Genomic DNA, 24,955 nt, shown 5'->3' with positions numbered 1-24,955 from the left:
TCATAAGTGTCCAATGAGAGGCTTCACCCATCAGCTGACTGAAATGGATGCAGAGAACCAAAGTGAACAAGGGATGGACCTTGGAGACACTTAAGGAAGAGTTGGGGAAATATTGAAGGCCCAGAAGATGGTAGGAACTCCACAGGTAGTCAGTCTAGCAGACTCAACTAACCTATAACCTTGGGGATAATGAGAGACTGAACCACCAACCAAATAGCAGACACCGGTTGTACTAAGGCCCCTGGCACATAAGTAGCAGAAGTCCAGGTTAGTCTTCATGAGGGTCCTCCAACAACTGGAACAGGCAGTGTCCCTAAAGCTGCTGCATATCTTTGGTATCTGTTCCTTTAACTGGACTCCAATGTCTGGCCTCATTGGGAGAAGATGCATTTAACCCAGCAGACAATTGAAGCCCCACGTTGTGGGGATACCCAGGGGACCCAATGAACTGCATTCTGACCATGGATGCTATAGGCTCATGTTTATCCTGTGATGAAAATGCATTCAGTCTACAGTGATCCTGATAGTCTGCTGGAGCCCCTACACAGTTCAAATTCTAAAGTGTCTTCTGACACTCAAGGCAATATCCAGAAAGTCGAATCTTTTAAAATCAGAAAGCAAGTCCTATCTTTCCAATATAAAATGGTACAGAATAAACCCTTCCTCTTCCAGTAGACAGGAGTGTACACTCCTTTTTCAACCATATGCCATGCCTGCCAGGAGAAAAGTTAGGCTTTCCATAAGATTCACCACACTATTTATTATCCCACATGCAATTTACACAGCTCTACCTAACACTGTACAAAAACCAGAGACAACATAACCTCTCTCCTGTCTAAGTCTCCTGGTGGATTGTTAAGATCATAATTTCCTGCCTGAGATTTCTGCCAGCTTTCAACATGAGCAAGCATTCCCTCTTGAACATACTCACCAAACAGGTCAGTAAAATGGGAAAAACGCAGTCAACATTCTCTTAAAATACAGACATCAAACAATACCTTGGGAATAAAATTACCACCTAAACAAGACAAACCCAGAGACAAGTATCTAGACCTATTATCACCACAAACTCAGATACTTAGATATCAGCATAGGAATATAATTCGCATAAGCCAGGAAAATATGTCAAAAAGAAATCCAAGGTGTCCTGTAACAGCAGATCCTCAAAAATTAAAACGTGCAAGAGTTCTGATACAAAAGAAGTTGTTTTGTGGAAAGGAGAGGAGTGAGAACCTGGGGAAGAGATAGGGGTGCACAAGAGGACCTATGGACTGGAACACGTATAGGGAGCAGAAAGGCTGGGATGAGAGTATAGAAAGACTATAGCGGGGGCTTGTGTAGAGAACAGAAACAGGGAACAAATATAGAGAGCAGCTGAAGCTAGTGCTCTATGTATATAAAGCACAACTGACAACAGCAGCAGCTGATAGAGGCAGGTAATGACTTAAGCAGGAGCTCAGTCCCTGAGAGCAGGCCATTTAAATTGCCTGCACGTTGACAACTACAGAGGCAAGGTTCACACACACTGAACAAGAAAATAAGATAAATAGAATAAATGGACTTATTGGTCAAAAAAAATTGTGTATAAAATTTTACTGGCAGTAAATAACGAGGAACACCGCAATGTAACAAAAGCAAAGACGTCAATTGACTGTAATAAAAGAATATCAGCTCAAAGGTCAAGAAAATAGTTTTAATGAAATCTTACATGAATAATTTCTAAAATAAAGATAAAGATTCCTATTAAGGTACATGAAGCATCCAAAATACCAAATAAAGTGAAACAAAAAAAAGTTTCCTTGCCACAAAATATCCAAAACACTATACATGTAAAGAAATATGAAAACTGCAATAAAAATGAAACAAAAACAAATCATAGGTTAAAATAGACCTATTAGTTTCATACCGGCCCTCTCAATGTGTAGTGTAAAACACAAAATGTTTTGGACATATCCTTCAGAATCAAGAAAAGCATCCATGATGCTTCTACATGCAAACCAATGGTACAAATGACTTGGGAAGATCCAGCCTTGATAGTAATGATATTCAAAAGTCACGATCTTATTTAGCAAGTAAGAAGCATCACTAGAAACCGCACAGGTAGTCACATCTAGCTGATGTTTCCCATCCAACCACTGATAGGAGTCTGCACCTCAGCACCCTCTGATCAGCCACCTGTTCCTCCCCATTGTGGGACGATGATATCCTGTGCTTACCATGTTCAGATTTCAGGGCTTCCCCAAAGTCCCCTCACAGCACAACACAGAACAGCAGAGCTCAGATCAGGAAACAGTGAACTATCCTGGTCTGCAAAGCCACAGGGAACTTGAAGAAAGGTACCGGGAAGATCCCGCCTCTTTCTTTGAATGGCAGGTCTGGCTTGAGTTCTGGATTGGCCAGTAGGTCTTACCACTCCTTACAGTTAAATTGTGCCTCTAGTCCAGGGTAAAATTTTTTACAGATCTTAGGAGTGGATTGCACTCACTTAGCATTTGTGCCCTGCCTTGCAAGAGGACTTTCACACCCAGCAGCCCTATGGAATGACCCCACTATTCCACCTCAGGCTATTCAGCTGCCTGCTACTCTCCTTGTTAGCAATGACCATGCACTTGACAGGACCTAAATTCAGAACTTGCTTGAGCTTTCCTCAGAGCACTTGCCTTCCCCTTCATGTAATCAAGGTTAATAAGTTGCATAGCCCATTCCTCAGGTGCAGTGAGGGAATCAAGCTGACCCACAAGGTGAAGGGTGCCCAGGCTATTAACTTTAAAGAGTGACTTTACAAAAAATAGTTTAGTTTCATAGCTTTATTCTGGGCTTAGGGAAGTGGCAGCTCCATTTCAACAGAAGATAAGTCTGTGATATTGAAGTTTCCCTTGTCACTATAATTATTAAAAGAAGAGGACTACTGTCTCTGAGAAATTATAATAAATCTTCTTTCTACATAATCAGAAAAAAATCACTCTCTCTATGAGATATATTGATCTAAATAACCTGCGCTAACACAACTGTGTGTGTTTTTCCCCACCTTGATATTGAGAAAAGTGTGCTGACTAACAACAGTGGTGCACAGTGTTTGTCATCTGTTTCCTGGTATTCTCCCGGGATTGTTTCATACCTATCATCTGGTGGAAGGGAATTGTATGAAGCCACAAAGTAAAACATGTATTTCCTAAAATCCCCCTTTAATGTTAAAAGCCTGGGAATCCTTCAACTGATGAGCCAGCTTTATATCTTCATTGAAAGACAAGTAACAGGTTATCCACCTTGATTTCACGAAGAAGGGGAAGTGCTGTGAGGAATTCTCAAGTAAGCTATGGAGTCAGGTCATGATGAGTGCAGGGTTACTGCCCACAAAGGGGAAGAGAAAGCAGCTGAACAACCTCAGTTGCAAGGGTGTGTCCTCCTCCAGTGCTGGGTGGGAGTGCAGGTAGATGAGGGTCGTTGAGGACAGGCACAAATGCGATGGGAGTGCAAAACTGACCTGAGATATAGGAAAGGTCTGGCCCAGGACTGGAAGCACACTGTAACTTTGATGAAGGGTACGACTCACTGTCCAATCAAGGACACCAGGCAGACCTGCCAGTCAGACTGAGAGGCGGGTCTTCCTGGTGCCTTGTTGCAAGTTCATTGTGGCCGCACAAGCTGGAATGGTTCTCTGTCCTGCATTGAGTCCTGCTGTTGGGTAGTGTGAAAGAAATTCAGGTAAGTTCTGCTTTTGAGACATGTTGAGCACAGGCTCTCTGCCCGTGTTGATGAAGAGAAGGAAGATGGGAAGCAAGAGCTTGGGTGTCGGGCAATCTCTGGGGATGGATGGGAAGCATTAGCCAGATGTAGACAGATGTTTGCATCTGAGAGGCCCCTTGTGGTGCTCCTCACTTTCTAGATCAGGCTGTGACCTCTTAATAACTTCACTATCAGGGCTGAATCTGCTCAAAACCTTTCAACCAGGAATTGATTGAAGAAATGTCATGGGCAGGTTGCCAAACTTGGACAGCCCTAGTTTCTCTTGAATTTTCCACAACTTCTGCCCTTGGCATTTACCACTATGGTGTAAGTTCCACCTGCAATTAATTTTGTGGAGCATTTAAAAGGCATCACATGTGTTTCTTGGCAATGTAATATTAAACTGAGAAGTAGAAGAAAATATTTGATTATGTAAAGTACTTACCAAGCTTAGAAAATTGTTGCATTAGCTGATGTAAGTAGCATTTTGCTGATGGAGGACTGCGTTAAAACATCCCACAGATAGTATGCTAAGCAGGCCAGTTAGAGTAGGATGATAGGATTCTTAAGTTTGTTCACCAGGTTTGTCTAGAAATCTGTCTCCAAACTGTAATAAAGGAGACAACTGTGGTGAACAACCAGTTACTTTGCTCATGCTCACAGTAATAGTAATAGTAATAGTAATAATTATAGTAATAATAATAATAATAATAATAATAATAATAATAATAAAAACAGGTCAGTAGCAAGCTGCTCAAAGGGTCATTACAGAATCATAATCAACATTAAGGCCTGGTGTGCCTGTAAACCCCATTTTGTATTTGAGAAATGCATAGTTCTGCCACATTGGAAAGACTACTTTGGGTGACAGTCATTTGAGAAGAAAAAGCATCTATGGATTTGTAGACCTGAGCCGAGCATGGCTGTCCTCTGAGAGGCAACACCAGCAACTAACTGAGTCAGATACAGATATTTACAGCCATCCACTGGAGTCAGGTCACGGATCCCTATGCAGAGTAAGGGGAAGGAATGAAGGAGCTGTGGGGAAGCCACTCCCTTAAGAAGACCAAGAGGACCAAGTAAACCAAACCCTGGGGACTCCCAGGGACTAAGTCATTACATTGAGAACACACATGGGCTGGTGCACAGTCCCAGAAACACATGTGGGTGAGAACTGCATTGTGTGTACTCAGTGTGAGACTACAAACCTAACACTGTAGAGACTTGATGCTCCCGGGAAGGAGAATGGGGGAAGGGAGTTGGTCTTAGAAATTGATTCTTGCACAGGCATGTCTACATTTTAAGCCCCAAGAAAAACCAGTCCTCCTCCTCCTCTTCCTCTCGGTCTCTCTGTCTCTGTCTCTGCCATTTCTGTCTCTACTCCCTCATCGCCCCTCCCCATGCCCTAAATAAACTCTATTCTATGCTATACCATCCTGTGGCTGGTCCTTCAGGGGGACGTGGTGCTCAGCATGGTCCGCAGTGTCACCCCTTCCCCTACACCATACCGCACCTCCACCAAACACACCCTTGACTTCCTTTTACAACACACAACACTGACAACCCTACGCAGAGATGTGAAGAAGTCAACAGTGGAGTCACTGTGGGGGAAAGAGTGGAGGTTGAAACCATTTTTGCTCATGGTGGCAATGCCATCTGGGAAATCCAAGTCACCCACACAGTCCTTAGGGAGCCATGTTTCCCTGGCAGGGCTGCTACCAGGTGCTCCCTCCACCCACTACTCAGTTCCTGAGTCCTTGTCCTCGTTCTCCTCTGTGGAGTGGGAGGGGTCATCCTAGGCTAACTAGCAATTTGCCCCTCCCAGACCAAGGGGAGAAACTGAGGTAAAGCTTATGAAGAGTATTGATCTCTGTGGAACAAAGCCATTGGGAAGCCATATTAAATACAGTAACGAAGGAAAATACTGCCCATGGTAAGGAGGGAAATGAGAGGAGAGCAAGGGGCAGAATATGTAGGAGTCCCTAGGCTTGGTTTGTACCCACCCAGCCCCTTAACTTTTGAATGTCTATTTTGTCAGGCACAGTCACACAATACATTTAAGATCTGGTGGGAAAGCAAGTGCATGCACAAATTCCAATAAATAGGTTTTAGATATATAAAATATTTTAATATAAAATCTATTATTTTATATTATTAATTATATATATTATGTATTATAATATATATTATATATTATTATATATTATTATATATTATAATTAATTTGAGAAAATGATTTCATATACTCTTGCAAGGCAAGACAGAGGACCCCAGTGTCTAAATAAATAGACCGAGCGTCACAGCCATCATGATGGTCAACCTCAATTGTCTACTTGATAAGACATAGAGTGGCCAGTGGTATTGTGGTCATAAATAAAGAGGTGAGAGACTATGTTCTAACCACGGTGTGGGGGAAGTGCGTGCCTCAGTGGGCCCATGCCAAGGCATTGCTTCCTCCTGAGGTTACCAGACACAAGACGGTATAGTACAGAATAGAGTTTATTCAGGGCATGGAGAGGGGAGTCAAGAGGGAAGTAGAGGCAGAGAAAGGCAGGGAGAGGGAGAGAGTAGAGAAGCAGAGGCGGCCATGACCATGTGGAGAGAGGGGGGAGGGGAGAGGAAGGGAGGGGACCCCAAGAAGGGGAAAGAGAGGAGCTGAGAGTGAGAGGATAAGAGAGAGGGAGGGGCAAGAAGCCCCTTTTATAGTGCACCAGACCTACCTGACTGTTGCCAGGTAACAGTGGGGAGGGGCATATCTGGCTGTTGCCAGGTAACTGTTGGGTGGAGCTGAGACAGAATCCTAACAAGGGGGAGGTGCCTCGGGGCATGGCTGTAAGGGACGGCCTTGGTTATCTTAACTGGTATGGGAAGCCCCACCCACTGTGGGCGGCACCATTCCCTGGATAGGATCCCGGGCAGTGTGTGGAAAGGGGCTGAGCAGCAGCAGGCGTTCATTGCTCTTGGCGTCCTGATTATTTACACACCTGATGTGAGTGAGCAGCTGCTTCACACTTCAGAGTGGCATTGCCCACCATGAGGGACTTTACTGTGAACCGTGAGATGGAATAAACCTGTTCTCCTGACAGAGTATTTTATCAAAGTAACAGCAGTGATTAAGATACTTGTGAATTGACCTTTATCCACTCAAGGTCACAATGAGAGGTAATGTTGTGTTTTGTTTAAATAAATTTTATTAGATATTTTCTTATTTAAATTTATTTTTTTGCTTTTGTTTTTTTGAGGCAGGGTTTCTCTGTGTAGTCCTGGCTGTCCTGGAACTCACTCTGTAGATCAGGCTGGGCTCAAACTCAGAAATCCACCTGCCTCTGCCTCCCATGTGGTTTTTTAAATTTTTTTTATTTCTAAATTTATTTATATTTTATATATATTTTATACATATGCTTATATTTATATTTTATTTACATTTCAAATGTTGTCCCCTTTCCCCAATTCCCCTCTGAAAATCCTCTATCCCATCCCCCTCCCCATGCTCACTAACTCACCCACTCCTTCTTCCCTGACCTGGTATTCCCCTACCCTGGGGCAATGAGCCTTCATGGGTCCAAGGGCCTCTCCTCTCATGGATGTCCGACCAGGCCATCCTCTGCTACCCATGTGGCTGGAGCCAAGGGTCCCTCCATGTGTACTCTTCAGTTGGTGGTTTAGTCCCTGGGAGCTCTGGGGTTACTGGTTGGTTCACATTGTTGTTCCTCCTATGGGGCTGCAAACACCTTCAGTTCTTTGGGTCCTTTCTCTAGCTCCTCCATTGGGGACCCTGTGCTCAGTTCAATGGCTGGCTGAGAGCGTCCCCCTCTGTGTTTGTCAGGCACTGGCAGAGCCTCTCAGGAGACAACTATATCAGGCTCCTGTCAGCAAACACTTGTTGGCACCCACAATAGTGTCTGGGTTTGGTATATGAGCTGGTTACTGGCCCCAATATGCTTGCATTACCCTAACTCACCCAAACTGTTATTGCAACAACACTGAAGGTAAGAGGAGGCCCTTTGTCCACAGTCCGGCTATGCTGGCAGGTCTCGAGGTAGCCACAAGATGGCTCACAAATTTGTCCAGAGTGTATGAAAAAATAAAAGAGAGAAGATAAAAGCCTTGCAGCTTTTTTAGATTGTGTCATGGAGACATTTTTGACAATACACGCCCATGGACCCTGAATCACCAGAAGCAAAGGCACAGTAGCTTGAGCTTTTGTCAATCAGGGAACACCAGCTATGAAGACAAAGCCCCACAGGGTGGAGTACTTAGGAAAGAGTTGTCTAAGAGATTTAAGGACAGTGGCAAAGAGAGGATTTAATGGAGGACAGACTGCAGAGGAGACACAGATGGGAGGACAGAAGCATCAGACTGGAGACCTGGGAAAGATCCTGTTGTTAGCCAAGGCCAAATCAGAAGATCATAAGTGATGCCTAAAAAGGAGATAAGGGGGCCCTGAGAATCAAAAGTGCCCCCACCACAAGACCAGGGTTACCCTAAAAGTAAAAGGGAAACCCATCATCTTTTGTTGATACAGTTCAACACTATTTTGTACTAATACCTACATACAGAGTCTCTTCATCAGTTTATAAATGACTTTCCAGTGGCTACAGAAACAAAACAAAAATGGAGGCCCTCTTAGATGCCTTAAAATTGAGGCTATTTAAGCCTCTGCAAAGAAAAAAAGCCTTACTCTGCCAACTTCAGGTGACTTTTGTAGACCTGTGGACTGCATACTCAGACCAGGGGTCCTGGCATTAGCCAATGGCCAATGTGTAACCAATGGGCACAAGCTAACAACCACTCTATTTACACCTCAGTCACAATGGCTTCTGGGTAAAAATGATGCCAGAAGGACTCATTACCAGCCACCCTTCTTGAATCTCCACCAGTGTAACTACTCAGCTGCCCTGCTGTTGGACCCTGACCTTGCTGGATGGGCCTCTGTATAACTGCTCACATAGATGTACGGGTAATGGGGTTCACCAACGGCAACTGCCTCATTCAGGATGGACAGGGGTACGCTGGGGCCGCGGTGGTGTCAAATACTGAGATCAAATGTGGAGCACCACACCTGGCAGGAATGTCAGCCCAGGAAGCTGAACTGACAGCTCTGAAAATGTCATTAGAGCTGTGAAAAGGCAAGACACAGATGGCTGGTGTGCTATTGTTATCTCTCATATCCATGGGGCCATTTCTAAGGACAGGACCGATCTGATGGGAAAGGACTAAATTGCACGCCAGAGAGCAACAAGAAAGCCCAGTGGGGGGCCCCTAGAAATTGGTTCCTCATGTCCTTGATTGCACCAGACCCAGGATTCCCCACACTCTCTGTTGAGAAAAAATATATGATCTGGGCCAAAAAACTGTTGATGTCTCAGTGTTGTAAGAGATGAGGGAGGAAAGCTAACTGACTACAAACTAATGTTTGAGAGAAAATGTGTCTACACAGAAAAAAGGAAGAAATCAGAGACTTTCTAGAGTTCATTGGAAATGAATATGCAACATGCACATTCTCACGGAACACAAAGAAAATGAAAGTGGAGCTAAAAGAAAGTTCACAGCACAAAATGCCTACGTGAAAAAATTGGAGAACTCCCATGCTGGCAATTTACCAACACGTTTTAAAAGCTGCAACAAAAAGAAGTGAGGGAGCAAAGAAAATGAGGAAGAGACATCAAGAAATTTTCAAGTGGGGGATGAAATTGATAAAATAGGAAGAGAACAATTCAAAGAATTAATGAAACATGGAGTTGGCTTTTTGATCCTTTTATTAGACAAGATAAACAAACCCCTATTAAAAGATAAAGAATTTACAAAATAATGAAATCTAAAATGAAATGGGGGATTAAATAACAGGTAATGAAATCCAGAGAGTAGTAAAGACATAGTTTAAAAAGGGTGCATTCCACCAACTTGGAAATTCTAAAAGAAATAGTTAACTTCCTCAATATATTCCACATCCCAAAATTAAACTAGGGGAAAACAACTTAAACTGACATAAACATGAAAGAAAACTGAATTCATTAAAAATATGTCCCCAATATGAGCCCACATCTATGAGTTTTAGGGTAGAGTCCTACCAGACTTTCAAAGAGGATTTAATAAGAATTCAGTGTATTCAACAATATAGAAACAAAGGAAATATTAGTCAATTTATTTTATGAACCCCTGATTACTCATATATCCAGTCAGGAAAGACTGAGCAATTAAAGAGCATTACAGACCAATTATCCCTAAAACCACAGATTCAAAAATACTTAAAAGATAAAACAAATAAAATAAAATAAAATATGAAACACATCAAAAGATCATCCACCATTAACAGTGAGGAAGGCTTCATTCTAGAAACAGTGACGGTTCAACAAAATGGGATTAAAGTGTAAGAAAAACCAGGAACTGATCATCTCATGAGGTAATGTAAAATTCTCTGACAATATTCAACACCACTTCATGATAAAATTCTCAGAGTTCTGCTGCTTACCAGGGTTTGGACATGGCTCCTTCTATTCCATTATCAGCAGCTTTCAATATTTCAAATATATCACTGCCTAATCTTGGCTTTCCTGGAACTTGCTTAGAGATCTACCTTGATCTCAAACATCTGCATGACTCTGTCTCGTGAATGGTGGGTTAAAAAGCATGTAACACCATGACATGAACTAAGCCTTTCTGCTTACATTTTAAATTCAGAACCCAGAATCCAAATCTATCTCTTGGCAATTTGTTACATAATTGTATCTTCATGTGTCTACATCAAAACAGTATCCAGGTAATAATAATTCCTAACATAATACAGTTCTCTTTCATACAACTGCAAACCCATATGTTTAGCTGAATGTAATCTTGTCCTAATGTAACCATTCCTTTAATGCCATTGAATATCCTTGATCACAAGATTAAACTTCATTCAACTTCTTGATGATGCCTTGTATTTTGAACCTTTCTTTTTTTATTTTTCCTTTCTTAGTTTCTATGCTTGTTAAAAACTTTCAGGCCAAATTCTATGTGGTGATTTTCATGACTTACTTTGTCAATACAATTAATGTAAACATCTTTACCTTAACCTCAAAGAAACTCTTCAGACGAGGGCAGCAAACTTCTTTGCAAAAACATAAAAAAAAAGAAATCTCCAGAGTGGAAACAATCCCAAGCACCCATGTCTATCATATCCTACTATGATACCCTCCTAATTCCCACTTAATTCATGATCATTTTCATTATTTTTCTCTCCAGCACACAGAATTTGGATACTTATCCCTAGTGAAAACACTTTACCACATTGATTACATTAATACGTTTACTGTCCGGTGTGTGTTCTTTTATGATACTGGAGATAACTGGGTCTTGTAAAGGCTTTACCACATTGTTTACATTCATAAGTTTTCTCGCCGGTATGTGTTCTTTTATGATACTGGAGATTACTGTGCTGTGCAAAGGCTTTACCACATTGATGGCACTCATAAGGTTTCTCTCCAGTATGTGTTCTTTTGTGATATTGGAGATGACTGTGCTGTGCAAAGGCTTTACCACATTGATGACACTCATAAGGTTTCTCTCCAGTATGTGTTCTTTTGTGATATTGGAGATGACTGTGCTGTGCAAAGGCTTTACCACATTGATTACATTCATAAGGTTTCTCTCCAGTATGTGTTCTTTTATGTCTTTGGAGATCACTGTGACATGCAAAGGCTTTACCACATTGATTACATTCATAAGGTTTCTCCCCAGTATGTGTTCTTTTATGAATTTGGAGATAAATGTGCTGTGCAAAGGCTTTACCACATTGATTGCACTCATAAGGTTTCTCTCCCACGTGTGCTCTTTTATGTCTTTGGAGATAACTGTGATATGCAAAGGCTTTACCACATTGATTACATACATAAGGTTTCTCTCCAGTATGTGTTCTTTTATGATATTGAAAATTACTGCGCTGTGCAAAGGCTTTACCACATTGATTGCATACATAAGGTTTCTCTCCAGTATGTGTTCTTTTATGATATTGAAAATTACTGCGCTGTGCAAAGGCTTTACCACATTGATTACATACATAAGGTTTCTCTCCAGTATGTGTTCTTTTATGATATTGAAAATTACTGCGCTGTGCAAAGGCTTTACCACATTGATCGCATTCATAAGGTTTCTCTCCAGTATGTGTTCTTTTATGAATTTGGAGATGATTGCGCTGTGCAAAGACTTTACCACATTGATCACATTCATAAGGTTTCTCTCCAGTATGTGTCATTTTATGTCTTTGGAGATTCCTGGGTCTTGCAAAGGCTTTACCACATTGATTACATTCATGAGGTTTCTCTCCAGTATGTGTTGTTTTATGACATTGGAGATGACTTGATCTTGTAAAGGCTTTACCACATATATTACACTCATAGAGTTTCACTCCAGTATATCTTCTTACATGCCTGCAATGATAATTAGCACATGTGAAATCTTTACCACATTCATTACTCTGATCAATCATGTAATCAATATGAATTATGTTTACAATTTGTCTAATGGTAAAGAAGCATCAGATCTTAAGGTTTTAGCACCTTATATGTTCATGTTGTTCTCCCTCATCATGGGTTGTTCAAGACACCTGTGATGGTTATTACATGGCTCATATTTATAATACCCTCTTTTTATATGATGTATTTTAGCTATCTGAATAAAGTTAGAAAAACTCTGATCTGTATAACACTAATTGTATTCATATTTTTCCTCTTGTGTGAATTACAACACATGTGACTGGGAACCAGGACACACAGAAGAATTTCCAAATTCCTAGTACCCATAAAGTTCTTTTTACACTATGAGTTTTGGGATATTCCCTGTAAAGCTAAAGACCCAACTAATTACAAATGTCTTTCATATTCCAAATTTCTTTCAAAGGTAGAATACTACATATCTTCTTGTTTTAGAACAAAAATTTATGCTTCTTCTTTCCATATGCTAATGCTCACATGATTATTATCTATTGTGACACATGATATACCTAATAAAAAGAATGATAAATTAAAGGTTTACGCATTGCATTCACACTGTTTTAATTTTTGTTTCTCATAACATGTGCAATATGGACTAATGTTTCTCCACAACAATATTCTTGATTCTCATAAAATGCCCTCTCACCAAACTGAACCATATTACTACAAGAATATTAGTATCACCAAATTTTCTATGGACTATTTGCTTATAGAATGTTTGGATATAAATTTATCACTATTCAATGTGCAATTTCTAAATACTACGAGACTATACAGATTGGCAGATCCACAGCACAGGTTTAGCGGAGCTACTTATCAAATGGATACACAAATCACATATTGGATCTTGAGGTACATGGTTTTGAAAGAATATTATAATCATAGCTACAGTTAAAGGACTGTTACTTTACACTCTAGCTTTTTGCTGGAGATTCCATAAGATATTAAAATTTCTTCAGAGACAATTTTGTATCAGTTTGCACATGAAAATTACCTTTCATGACTTTTATTATTTTGACAATGTTCTTCAAGATGATGCTCCTTGCAATTATAGCCTAAAACACAGTAATAGAAAATGAATGATATAGTATTGGAAAATAGGCAAAATTAAAGGTACTGTGAATTTTAACTGCACCGTGAAAGTTACAGTGAAAATTCAGTGAAACTGAATTATTCAGCTCAATTTTCATACAATTAAAATAATAGAAGTTCATCAATAACCAAGAAACATTTGTTTCCTTCAGAAAAAAAAATAAGTCTTACCTATAGCTTTGAGGTTCAGGTAGGTTTCAATCATCACATTTTTGTAGAGACTCTTCTGGGAAGGATCCAGCAAATTCCACTCCTCCTCAGTGAATTTCACATTCACATCATCAAAAGTCACTGCATCCTAAATATCCCATACAAATGTACAACACAAAGCATGATACTAACATCACCGGAAAACAAATGTATGCTTTCTCAAATATATATTCACATAATTCTCGTGCTTGCTCTGCTTATTTTCTGACTCAGAATTTATAATCACTGTGTCATTTTAGAAGGAGCTTTAATTATAAGTTCCACCTCTGTCTCTTTTGAACACTTTGAATAGGATACAGCTTTGCCAGAGAAATGCGAATTGAGAGGGACTTGCAGGGGAAACAGATCCACAATACCGAGCACACATCTGAAAAATTGTATGAACAATTACTAACTACAAACATGATGGGCAATCTGTTTGTATTTTCTCATGTCTTTAATCACAGAGGCACAGGCAGGTGTATGCCATTTACCTAGACATTGGCATAGCCTTTGTAATGTGTTCTAGGAGACTAAAATGTATATTTTAAGACCCTCAATCCCTACAAAAAACAACCATGGGAAAAAATGATACTGAACTCAAAGTTCTTTATAAAAGTTCCTACAAAGAATTATAAATTCACAGAACATCTGTATTTACCTGGCAGAAATATGAAGTTTAATCTATAACATTTGGTCAAATTTCAATACTAAAGATATGGATGAAAAAACACAGAGCCGGGCGGTGGTGGCACACACCTGTAATCCCAGCACTCTGGGAGGCAGAGGCAGGCAGATTTCTGAGTTCGAGGCCAGTCCGGTCTACAAAGTGAGTTCCAGGACAGCCAGGGCTACACAGAGAAAACCTGTGTCAAAAAAAAAAAAAAAAAAAGCCAAATCCAAAAAGAAAACAAAACAAAACAACAACAACAACAACAAAAAAAAAACCACACAAAATTATGCTTATATTACAAATATAAGACATGTGTCTTTTGTGGTTTCTCTACTACTTTAAGGACAGACAAAGCTACACAGCGAAATTTGTTTTGGAAAAGAAAAGCAAAAACTGGAATAAATATAAAAATATAAAACAACTAGACTTGTAAAATAGATTATCACTGATTAGGAAATGTATCCATTGTATTTTATATGATTTAAGGAAAGAGATTATAGTGCATATATGGGAGCATGAGAAGAATGCTGAAGGGTCAGTTTCAACCACAACACAGAACACACCATGGACACAATGTTTCCCCTCAAAAAGAAATGCGGGGTTAAATCTGGAGCAGAGAGGGCATGGCCAATGAAAATTTGCCCCACTTGAGTGCCATTCTATGGACAAGCACCAATCCATGACATTATTATGTTATGCTCCCATAGTGAATCCTTGAGCAATTGTCCATTGAGAGGATCCACCAAGCACCTGACTGAAAAAGCTGCAGAGATCCAGAATCAAACATTGCATGGAACTTGGGGACTATTATGGAAGATTTGTTGAAAAGATTGTAATCCCTGAGGAGGATAGGAACACCACAGGAAGACCAAGAGACTCAAGTAACAAGCACCCCTGGGGACACTCAGATACTAAGCCACCAACCAAATAGCATACACAGGATGGACAAAGGCCCCTGGCACATATATAACAAATGTGCAGCTCACAGGCTCAGAAGGTCATCTAACAACTGTAGCAGGGGCTTTCCCTATAGCTGTGTGTGTGGGGGTGGGATATCTTTTGAATCTGTTTCCTTAACTGGGCTGCCATGTCTGGCCTCAGTGAGAGAGAATGTACTTAACTCACAAGAGAATTGATGCACCAATTTTGGGGATATCTGGGGGCCCCACAACCTCCCAAAGAAAAACAGAGTGGACTGGGGGAGGGACTCTGCCATGGCAAGGGATATATAATGGGGTTAGTGATAAGGGTGACAATGAATATATAAATTATTGGAAAAGCAAAAAAAAGGGAGAAAAAATAAAATTTTCATTCTATAAACACTATCCTGAAAGGTATCTGGAATGGCTCCTACCAGAAGATCTTCCACAAGCTTCACAAAGAAAGCCAGACAGGACAGACAGGCCAACGAAGACATCATCCTATCTAGAAGCTTTTTGTTTCAATCAACTGCATCCTGATCCTTGACACTATGGGCAAATATTCATTCTGTGATGAAAATGCATTCAGTCTTTCTTCAGGGATCCTAACAGTCTGCAGGAACTCCTACACTGTTCAAACATCAAAAGTCTCTTCTGACACACAAGGCAAAATCTTGAAGGTCACCTCTTGTAACAGCTTGGGTACATCCTCTCCTTGTATACATCTCTCCATGGAATATTTACCAATGCATTAGTTATCTCAACAAGCTGTGGTCGCAAAATGCAACTCAAGAATCATCCTCATAATTTCACTGCAATGAACTCTCATGGAGTCTTCCCATGGCTCTGACTCTGCCAAAAGATGGCTGGAATCGGGCCAAATTTAAACCATACAGGAAGAATCCAGGAACTCGAATTTATCATCTATCAGTTTTCAGAAGCCACACCATATAAAAGATGCTCTTACGTTTGGCTTCTAAGGTGATGGACTCTGCCTCACTTGGTCCATATTTGCAGCAGGTTTTATTTAAAGCTCCTTCTTGGGACTAAGAAACACATTGCCTACTCCTTCCATGAATTTAAGATTTAGCAGGAGGACATGTTACACTTAGGATATGTTCTTAGGATATCTACCTACTAGAGCATGTGTTCCACTAATTTCATATCTGTTTTACTTATAACAGCTGGAAACTGAAAAAAATCAATAAGTCCGCCAACCAAAATTTGGATACAGAATATGTGGTTCATATTCAAAATTGAACACTATTCAGCTAGTAAAAACCAGAACAAAATGAATCTTGCAGGCAAATGGATACAACTAGATACGATCATCCTAAGTGATCTATCCCAGACCCAAAAGGACATGCATGTATGTACTCACTTACAAATGGATAATAACCATAAAGCACAGGATATATGCATGATATTTCTTGGACCTGAAGAAGCTAAACAAGAAGGAATGCTAAGGGACTAGATAGATGGCTCAGTTGGCAAAAACACTGATTGCTCTTGGGAAGGTCCTGAGTTCATATCCCAGCACCTACATGGTGGCTCACAACCACCAGTAATGAGATCTGATGCCCTCCTCTGGAGTGTCTGAAAACAAATACAGGGTACTTACATATAAAAAATAAATATATTTTTTTAAAAAAAGAAGGCTAAAATGAGCATGGTTGAATCACACTCTGAAGTGGAAATAAAAAAGTCAGAGGAGGCAGATGAAAGAGAGAGAGAACTGAAAGGGCCAGTAGTTAAGAAAGGGGAAGTGGAGGTAAGGAACAGCTGTGGTGAGAGAAAAGGAAGGGCCATAGGACAAGGAAAATGAATTGAAATCTCCAGCTGACAGGGATCTAAGAGTTTAGGCATCTTTAGGATCTGCTATAGACCATGAAAGGGAGGGCAACAGGCAGTCTATGGGGCGTGATCATAGCTGAAATACATAGCAGTGAGATTTGGACACAGAAGAGGGCCACACCCTAAAGACAGGCAGAACTCCCAGTGGAAAGTTAACTACACCAACCAAACCAAAAACCTTTCCAAGCAAAATTTATCTTGTCTACAAGAAATACAGGCAAAAATATGGAGTAGAGAATGAGGGACTCACCAAAATATACCCTGCTCAAGTTGAGACCCATCCCATGGGCAATCACCAATCCCTGACTATACTGAGGATATACTTTGTTATACTTCCTGAGAGTAGCTTAGCATAATTGTTCTCTGAGAGTCTCCATCCAGCACCTGACTGAAACAGATTCAGAGCCCACAGCCTAACATTGCAAGAACACAGGGGATCTTTGGAAGAGTTGGGGAAAGAAATGAGGGCCTCCAAAGAAAAAGAAACCCATAAGAAGTCCCTCAGTGTCAACTAACCTGGGCACTAGGAAACTCTCAGAGACTGAGCCACCAGCCATCCTTCAGATGACTGTAGCTCTGAAAGGTTGAAATGTTATCAACTTCAATTCTCTCCTGATCATGTTTCCTTATGGATTGCTAGGATTTTCTTACCCGGCCCACCTCCTCTCCTAGCTTCCAACATCAACAAGCAATCTCTCTTGAACATAACAAACAGGTCAGTAAAAGAGCCAGCACTCAGACAACACTCTAAAAATCTACAAAGAAAACTGTAACACAGGAATAACACTCCCACAAAAACAAGACAAACTGAGAAACTAGTACCTAGACCAATAATCACCAAAAATGCAAATACCTAGGACCAGCCTAGAAAGATATGTAATACCAGCCAGGAAAATAAGTCACCATCCTCAGGCTCTCACTCCTCTCCTTTTCAACAAACAAACTCTTTTGTATCAGAGCTCTTGTGTGTTTTACTTTCTCAATATATATTAGAGAAAGAGGAGGAAGAGGAGGAAGAGGAGGGAGAAGAGGAGCAAGAGGAGGAGGAGGAGGAGGAGGAGGAGGAGGAGGAGGAGGAGGAGGAGGAGAGAGAAGAAGAAGAAGAAGAAGAAGAAGAAGAAGAAGAAGAAGAAGAAGAAGAAGAAGAAGAAGAAGAAGAAGAAGAAGAGGAAGAAGAAGAGGAGGAGGAGGAGGATAAAGAATGGAAAATATTTCCAATAAAATCATAAATGAAAATTTTGCTAAACTAAAGAAAGTGTCTGATAACGTACAAGAACCATCAAAAATACTAAACAGACTGAGAAAAAGTCCCTTTGCCACATAATAATCAAAACACTAAACATATGATAAGCAAATATAAAAAAAACTGCAGCAGAAAAATTTAACAAACTAAACAAAACAAAAACTAGAAATGTATGAAATCACAACTATTAGCTTCATATCCATCGTATTTTTATGGAATTAATTCATTACACACACAATGTTCTCCCTGCATGTATTCTTGCAGGCCAGAAGAGGGCACCAGATCCCATTACATATGGTTGTGAGCCACCATGTGGTTGCTAAGAATTGAACTCATGAACTGTGTAGGAACAGCCACAGTTCTTAACCTCTGAGCTATCTTTCCAGGTCTATTCCTGCTTTCTTCTTGTATATTATAAAAGACAAAAAGATGCTGCATAGTCTCAGAAGCCACCCATGCTTCTACAAGAAAGCAACTGGTCCAGATGTTTTGGACAGAATTACAATCAGCCATGGTACTGAAATTATTCAGAGATCATGGCCTGAACTATCAAGTAAGAAGCAACCACTAGAAACCTCACAGGTGTTCACATCTGGATGATCATTCCAATCCAACCCCATAGAGGACACACTGCTCAACCACATGTTCCTCCCCATTGTGGGCAGTGATCCCGTACTCACCATGTCTTGATTTCAGAGCTTCCCTGAGGTCCCCTCACAGCACACAACAGCAGAGCTCAGAGCAGGACACGGAGAACCATTCAAGCTGCACAGCCACAGGGAAAACGCTCAATCAGCATAAATGTCTAGAAAACATTTCCAATAAAATCATAAATGAAAATTTTCCTAAACTAATGGAGGTGCCTGTTAATATAAAAGAAGCATCAAAAATATCAAACAGATTGTAGAAAAGTGTCTTTCCTGCACAGTAATCAAAACAGCAAGCATCAAGGGAAAACAATGTAAATAACTACTACATAAATAATTAACAAAACTAAAGAAAAAAAATAGCCTGGGACCTAGCCCCATCCATCCCACAGCCTTTGACCCCAGCCAGCTCCAATCTGATTATTTATGTTCCTTGGGAAAGCGCCAGCCCAGACCTCTGTAAACTCTACCAGGTCTTTGTCATGTCACAGCCCAGCCTGTGTCATTAAGGAACAGGATGCAGTTTATTGGCCTGTGAATTGCCTTCCTGTCTCACCAGCTCACAGGCAGAAGCCAGGGCCGGGTGCACAGCCCAGAGATCCATGGCGGCCAGGCTTGGCTTCCATTCCCACAGGAGGGTTGTGCTAGGAGGCCACTGTGCCCGCCTGGAGGAGCACAGAGAGGGTTTGCACTCTGCCCCACTGCCCAATTTCCAGAGCGGGAAGCCTGAGCTTTGCCCAGCCACTGTCCCTGCCTGGAGCACAGAGAGAGTTTGCACTCTGCCCTGCTGCAAACTTTCCAGAGCAGAGCGGGAAGCCCGCGCCTTGCCCGGCCACTGTCCCAGCCTGGAGGAGCACAGAGAGGGTTTGCACTCGGCCACGGTGCAAACTTTCCAGAGCCTGAAGCCCCCGACTTGCCCGTCCACTGTCCCTGCCCAGAGCACAGAAAGGGTTTGCACTCTGCCCCGCTGTAAACTTTCCAGAGCAGAGTGGGAAGCCCGCGTCTTAACCAGCCTCTCCAAACTTACAGACTGCTTCTGTGGAAACGACAGGAGGATAGCCCGGTGTGACTTGAGAGCTCACACACACCCACAGCATGGAGCACTATCTTCATCCAGATGTGCATGCGAATGCGGTCCCGTTCCACAATTCCAGGCCCCGCTGCTCAGAGCCCGGGAAGCTCAGCAATCACAGCTGTCGCTAAATAAGCGTGCTCACCTCCTTTCCGCCTCTTCCAGACCTCTGACCAATACGCACATTCAAACTCCCATCCCACTTTCATTCATAAAATAGAAGACAGGAAATGACATCAGGAGGCTAGATGCAGGGCGGGAGGTGGGGTGACATCAGGGGTGGTGCCAGAGGTTTCTGGGTTATGGACAGGGATGTTAACATGGCGCCTGCCAGGGGCTGAATTGCATGGTCACAGGGAGGGGGCTGGGCTCCAGGGATGTCAGGGGGCGTGGCCAGCGGTTGCTGGGTGACAGTCAGGGAATCCAACATGGCTCCCGCCCAGGGCTGAGATAGATGGGTGAGGGGCGGGATTGGCGTGATATCAGGCGCAGGGCCAGCAATCTCTGAGTGACTGACAGTGAGGCCAATGTGACATTTTCACTGAATTTGAAGAAATATATAAATATGTGTGTTAAAATTGAAGAATTAGATGTAAAATAATACATATGAAAGTTTACACATAGATAATACATCAAAACTAACTGAAAACCATGTAAAAAATTTCTAATCAAATTGATGGCTTTCATGGAAAATACTTCTTATAAAATTGAAGAAATATACAGAAAATTTATTTTGAATTGAGATTTGGCATTGAAAATGAATAGACATAAAAAGTTGACAAAGACAACTAAATGTGTATGCAAATTCAATTTTAGGAATAAATTGAAAAATAATGTGTTAAAATTGAAAAATCTGTTGGAAAATAATAATGGTAAAAAGATAAATTATCTTAACTAAATCAAGCACCTAGAAACATTTTCTCATAAAATTCATGATTTTAAAGGAATTTGTTTCTGATATAACTGAAACAATATATAGAAAAGTAGTGTTAAATTGAAGATTTTCACTGGAAATTATTTAGATAATTTTGTGTACATAAAAACATCTCTAAATAATTGAAAAATTATATAGAAATATTTTCTGATAAAATTAAAGTTTATCTTAACTAATATCTGTAATGATATTGAAGATATATGTGTGTGTTCAAATTGAAGAATTAATTGGGAAATAATAATAGTAAAATAGTAAACATAGAAAATACACCTAGAACATTGTCCAATAACCTAGAAAAAAATTTTGATAAAATTGAAGATTTTGATGGAAAATATTTCTAATACAACTGAAGTAATATACAGGAAATGTAGTATAATTGAAGATATCAGAAAAGATAATACAGATAAAATATTAGACATATAAACTATTTCTAAACTAATTGAAAAAGGTAGTAGAAACATTCACTGAAAATATGTGTGAAAAAAATAAAGTAGAACATGAAATAATGAAGGATTTAATTGAAAAATAATACAGATAAACAGTAGACAAAAAAAATTCCTAAAATTTTTGAAAAATAAACTAGGAACATTTTCTGATAAAATTGAGGGTTTACATTTAAAACATATCCGAGAAAATTGAACTAATATATAGAAAAATGTGTTAAAATTGAAGAATTTCTTGGAAAATAATGTTCAAAAATGTAGATAATTTTATTTTTACTGAATGACCAAGGACATAGACAAATTTGGGATGAAAGGGAAGATTTTCATGGAATATATTCCTGAAAAATTGAAGAAATACATAGAAAAAGGTGTGAAAGTTGAAGATTTACAAGGAAAGGGATGCTTCTAAAATGATAGAAATAAAAATATTTCTAAATTAAATAAAGAGAGAATTAGAAAATTTTGATAAAATTGGAGATTTACATGGAAAATAATCCTAATAAAATTGAGGAACTGTAAGGGAACCTCAAGTAAGCTCCATTTTTGAGACATGTTGACCACAGAGTCACTGCTCATAGTAAGGAGGAGCAGACATATGAGCAGTGGGAGCAGTGGTGGTTGGTCCTCCCTAGAGCTGCGTGGGAAGCGTCGGCCAGGTGTAGCCAGATGTTTGCACCTGTGAGGTCCCTTGTGGTGCTCCTCCCTTGCTAGATCAGGCCGTGACCTCTGAATAACTTCACTATCAGGGCTGAATCTGCTCAAAATACTTGGACCAGGGGCTTGCTTGAAGAAATGTCATGGGCAGGATGCCAAACTTGGACAGCCCTGGTCTGTGTTTTGCTTGCTTGATTAAGCAAGGCCACATTCTGTGTGACAATTATTTTTCCTTTTAAAGGTGCTTTTGTTAGTTCAATCATAAATACAAATTTACTATCACAAAAGAGATTTTTATGAACCATACCTGAAAGTGTGTCTGTTTAATCATTGATAATTTAGACGTGAATTGTAACATCTCCCTATTTTTCATTTGTCTGGTGGGCATTAGTTTTTAAGAAATGATTTCTACATACAGGATGCCATCCTGGAGTATTTCATGAAGGGATTGATGCCGATTTATTGTGTTGTCCTTAATGTCACAGAGTATTTTATGTGATTCATCACAGGAAAGGAGTGGTTCAATGATCATTGATGGTCTTCTCTTTTATCTCTCATTTTTCAATTATTGAGCATAGATATCTTTCATACACTATATTCTAATTACCTCTCTCCTCACCCAACTATTTCCAGATTTCCCTATCCCATGCCACTTGTTCAAATCCCTACTTTTTCTTTCTTTTCCCTGTTAATAAACTAAACATCTAAACTATTCTATTATTATTATTAATTATAAAAAACAAAACCTCTGATAAAATAAAATGAAAAATATACAGATGAAAAGATAAATAAAACAACTAAGAAACCTCAACATACACAAACTATTATTCATAAAATGAAATTACATAAAAACACAAGTATAAGCCACAATACACTTAAATAGGAAGGAACTTTGTGGCATAAAAAACAAAAACAAACAAACAAACAAACAAAAAACCAAAGACATGTTGAGTACAGGGTCACTGAAGAAGAGGAGCAAAAACAAAGTAATTACCTTTCAATTAAAAATGCCAAGATTTAAAAACTCAATCTTTTAAATTCAGAGTAAATCGGTGTGTGTGTGTGTGTGTGTGTGTGTGTGTGTGTGTGTGTGTGTGTGTATGTGTGTCTGTGTCTGTGTCTGTGTGTCTGTGTGTCTGTGTGTATATGTTACTGTCAGTTTCCCTCTCTTTCACCAGCCCCTCCTCCCTTGCCACACTCTCTGACCAATCTGGCCTTGAATTCATATTGATCTGCCTGACTCTACATCCTGAATGTTGGGATATAAGGTTTGCTTTCCCACACCTGGCTCAGAGTAACTCTTTAAGTAAAGTCAGTTCTTTAAGTAAATGTTAGGCAGTCTTCTTAAATGGATTCATTGTTACATGAATCAGCCATTTTATGTAAATGTCCAGCTAGTAGTAAATAAAATGCTATTATTATCCCCCAAATTTCATTTTTCATTATGCATATCCTTTTAATAACCAGTCGTTTTCATACAACATTTGCCTTTTGATAGTAGTCCATGTTGTGAAGAAAAGCGACTATAAGAATATCATACTAGGCTTATATTGATTGACAAAATCTCCCGTCTGAATTTATTTGGCAAGCACAAAGGTGTCCTGGAATCCGATCAAATTCTTGCTGCTTCACGTTTAGTTTTCCGTGCTTTCCCTGAAATAGAGCTACGCTAGCCGAAGGCAACATTTCTATTTGTTGTGAAACTGCAGAAATTAAACCATGCCAGCAATATTTACTTAGCCTAGTTCTTCCCCTTTGCAGAATGGACCACTGAGCCCTGCACAGCAAGGAGGCAGCCAGAGCTGGCTTCTGGACTTCTCTGGATGTTTATTCCAGGGACCTGGCTATAGAGCAGAGGAACTAGGGTCCCTAAATCCAGATCAGCCCTGGGCCAATAGGAGGCCGGCATCACTGGGCAGCAGTCTCAGTCCTTTCCTCAACCTTCCTTAGCATGGACCCTTCTAGGTGCTTTTGGGTTCGTAGAGCTCAGCTTTGCCTTTCCTTTCCTTGGTTGACAGGATCACTGATGCATCTTTCAGGGCCAAGCTTCTTTTCATGTTTTTTGTAACAATATAAATTATGCCGTTTTCTTTGTGCTCTTTGTGAAATTTTGTTTTTCGTCCTCTTAGCTGATGGGGCTCCCTGTTTCCTTTTTGAGGCCAAATTTGTTTTCTGTAAAGACATAAAAATTATAATGTTTTTTTTTTTCTCTAAGAGTTCATCTCTGCACTTGGCTGTTGCCCCCAACCATCTCTGTGCTTGGAACAGAGGATTAGCATCTGCTCAAGTGTCCAGCTAAAAAAATGACACTTAACAGGATTTATAAGCAGGACACTGTGACATGTGCCTTTAATCTCAGTATGAAGGAGGCAAAATCAGGGAGATCTTTGACTTGGTGGTCCACAAAGTGACTTTCAAAACAGCCAGGGTTACAGAGAGTAAGACACTGTGGTCGCTAGTCTGTATTGTTAACTTGATTAAATCTGGAATTAAGCAAGATCCAAAACATGAGGACACTCCATCAAAGGGATTTTTGCTTACTTTGTAAAAAGCAATCAATGTCTTTGAGGTAGGAATGCTCCACTTTAATTCAGACTGTTTGAGCTTGAAAGGTCCAGGCCTTTAATCTGTATATGGAGTAAAGAAGTCAACTAACTTTGTTATTGTGACTGTTGTTGTTGTTGATATTCTGAGCCAGGGTTTATCTGTAATACCTCTGACTGTCCTGGAACTCACTTTGTAGACCAGGCTACTCACAAAGTCCCACCTGATTCACTTCCATACTGCTTGGATTAAAGGTCTGAGTTGCCACACTTAGTAGTAGACACTCATCCAGTGGCTTTAATCCAGGCTTTAATCCAGAGAATATATCTGGAACACACACCTTTATTTTGGGCTGCACCTTAATCTTGAGGCCTATATAAGAACACAGAGGAAGAAAGTTTTCACATTACCTGCTTGTTCTCTCCTAGATAGCAAGTCTTATGACTTCCCTGACACTAGAGTCCACTTGTCTGTGATTCCATCTTCTATTGAA

The 24,955-nt window shown here is 40.2% G+C and overlaps 2 protein-coding genes across 3 annotated transcripts in view; both read right to left on the bottom strand.

Moving 5' to 3' along the window:
- The window catches only part of LOC127673200 (zinc finger protein 120-like), a 59,483-nt gene extending 54,943 nt beyond the window's left edge, over positions 1–4,540 (bottom strand). The window contains exon 1 of the mRNA XM_052168808.1: positions 4,496–4,540. Coding sequence (XP_052024768.1) covers positions 4,496–4,540 — 45 coding nt within the window. The remainder of the gene's footprint in view (positions 1–4,495) is intronic.
- Positions 4,541–11,014: 6,474 nt separating this feature from the next.
- LOC127672654 (zinc finger protein 431-like) overlaps positions 11,015–24,955 on the bottom strand; it is a 263,925-nt gene continuing 249,984 nt past the window's right edge. Inside the window, exons 1-3 of one of the 2 annotated variants that reach the window (XM_052167959.1) lie at positions 13,461–13,494; positions 13,192–13,252; positions 11,015–12,068 (exon numbers count right to left, since the gene is read on the bottom strand). In XM_052167959.1, the coding sequence (XP_052023919.1) occupies positions 11,015–12,068; positions 13,192–13,252; positions 13,461–13,494 (1,149 nt within the window). Of the gene's footprint in view, positions 12,069–13,191; positions 13,253–13,460; positions 13,495–24,955 lie in introns of those variants that run through there. The other variant, XM_052167958.1, reaches the window with a different exon arrangement.

The sequence above is a fragment of the Apodemus sylvaticus genome, chromosome 22 (assembly GCF_947179515.1).
Source record: "Apodemus sylvaticus chromosome 22, mApoSyl1.1, whole genome shotgun sequence".
NCBI classification, from domain to species: Eukaryota; Metazoa; Chordata; class Mammalia; order Rodentia; family Muridae; genus Apodemus; species Apodemus sylvaticus.
Note: the sequence above shows the minus strand (reverse complement) of the source record. Positions and strands in the feature narration are given on the sequence as shown.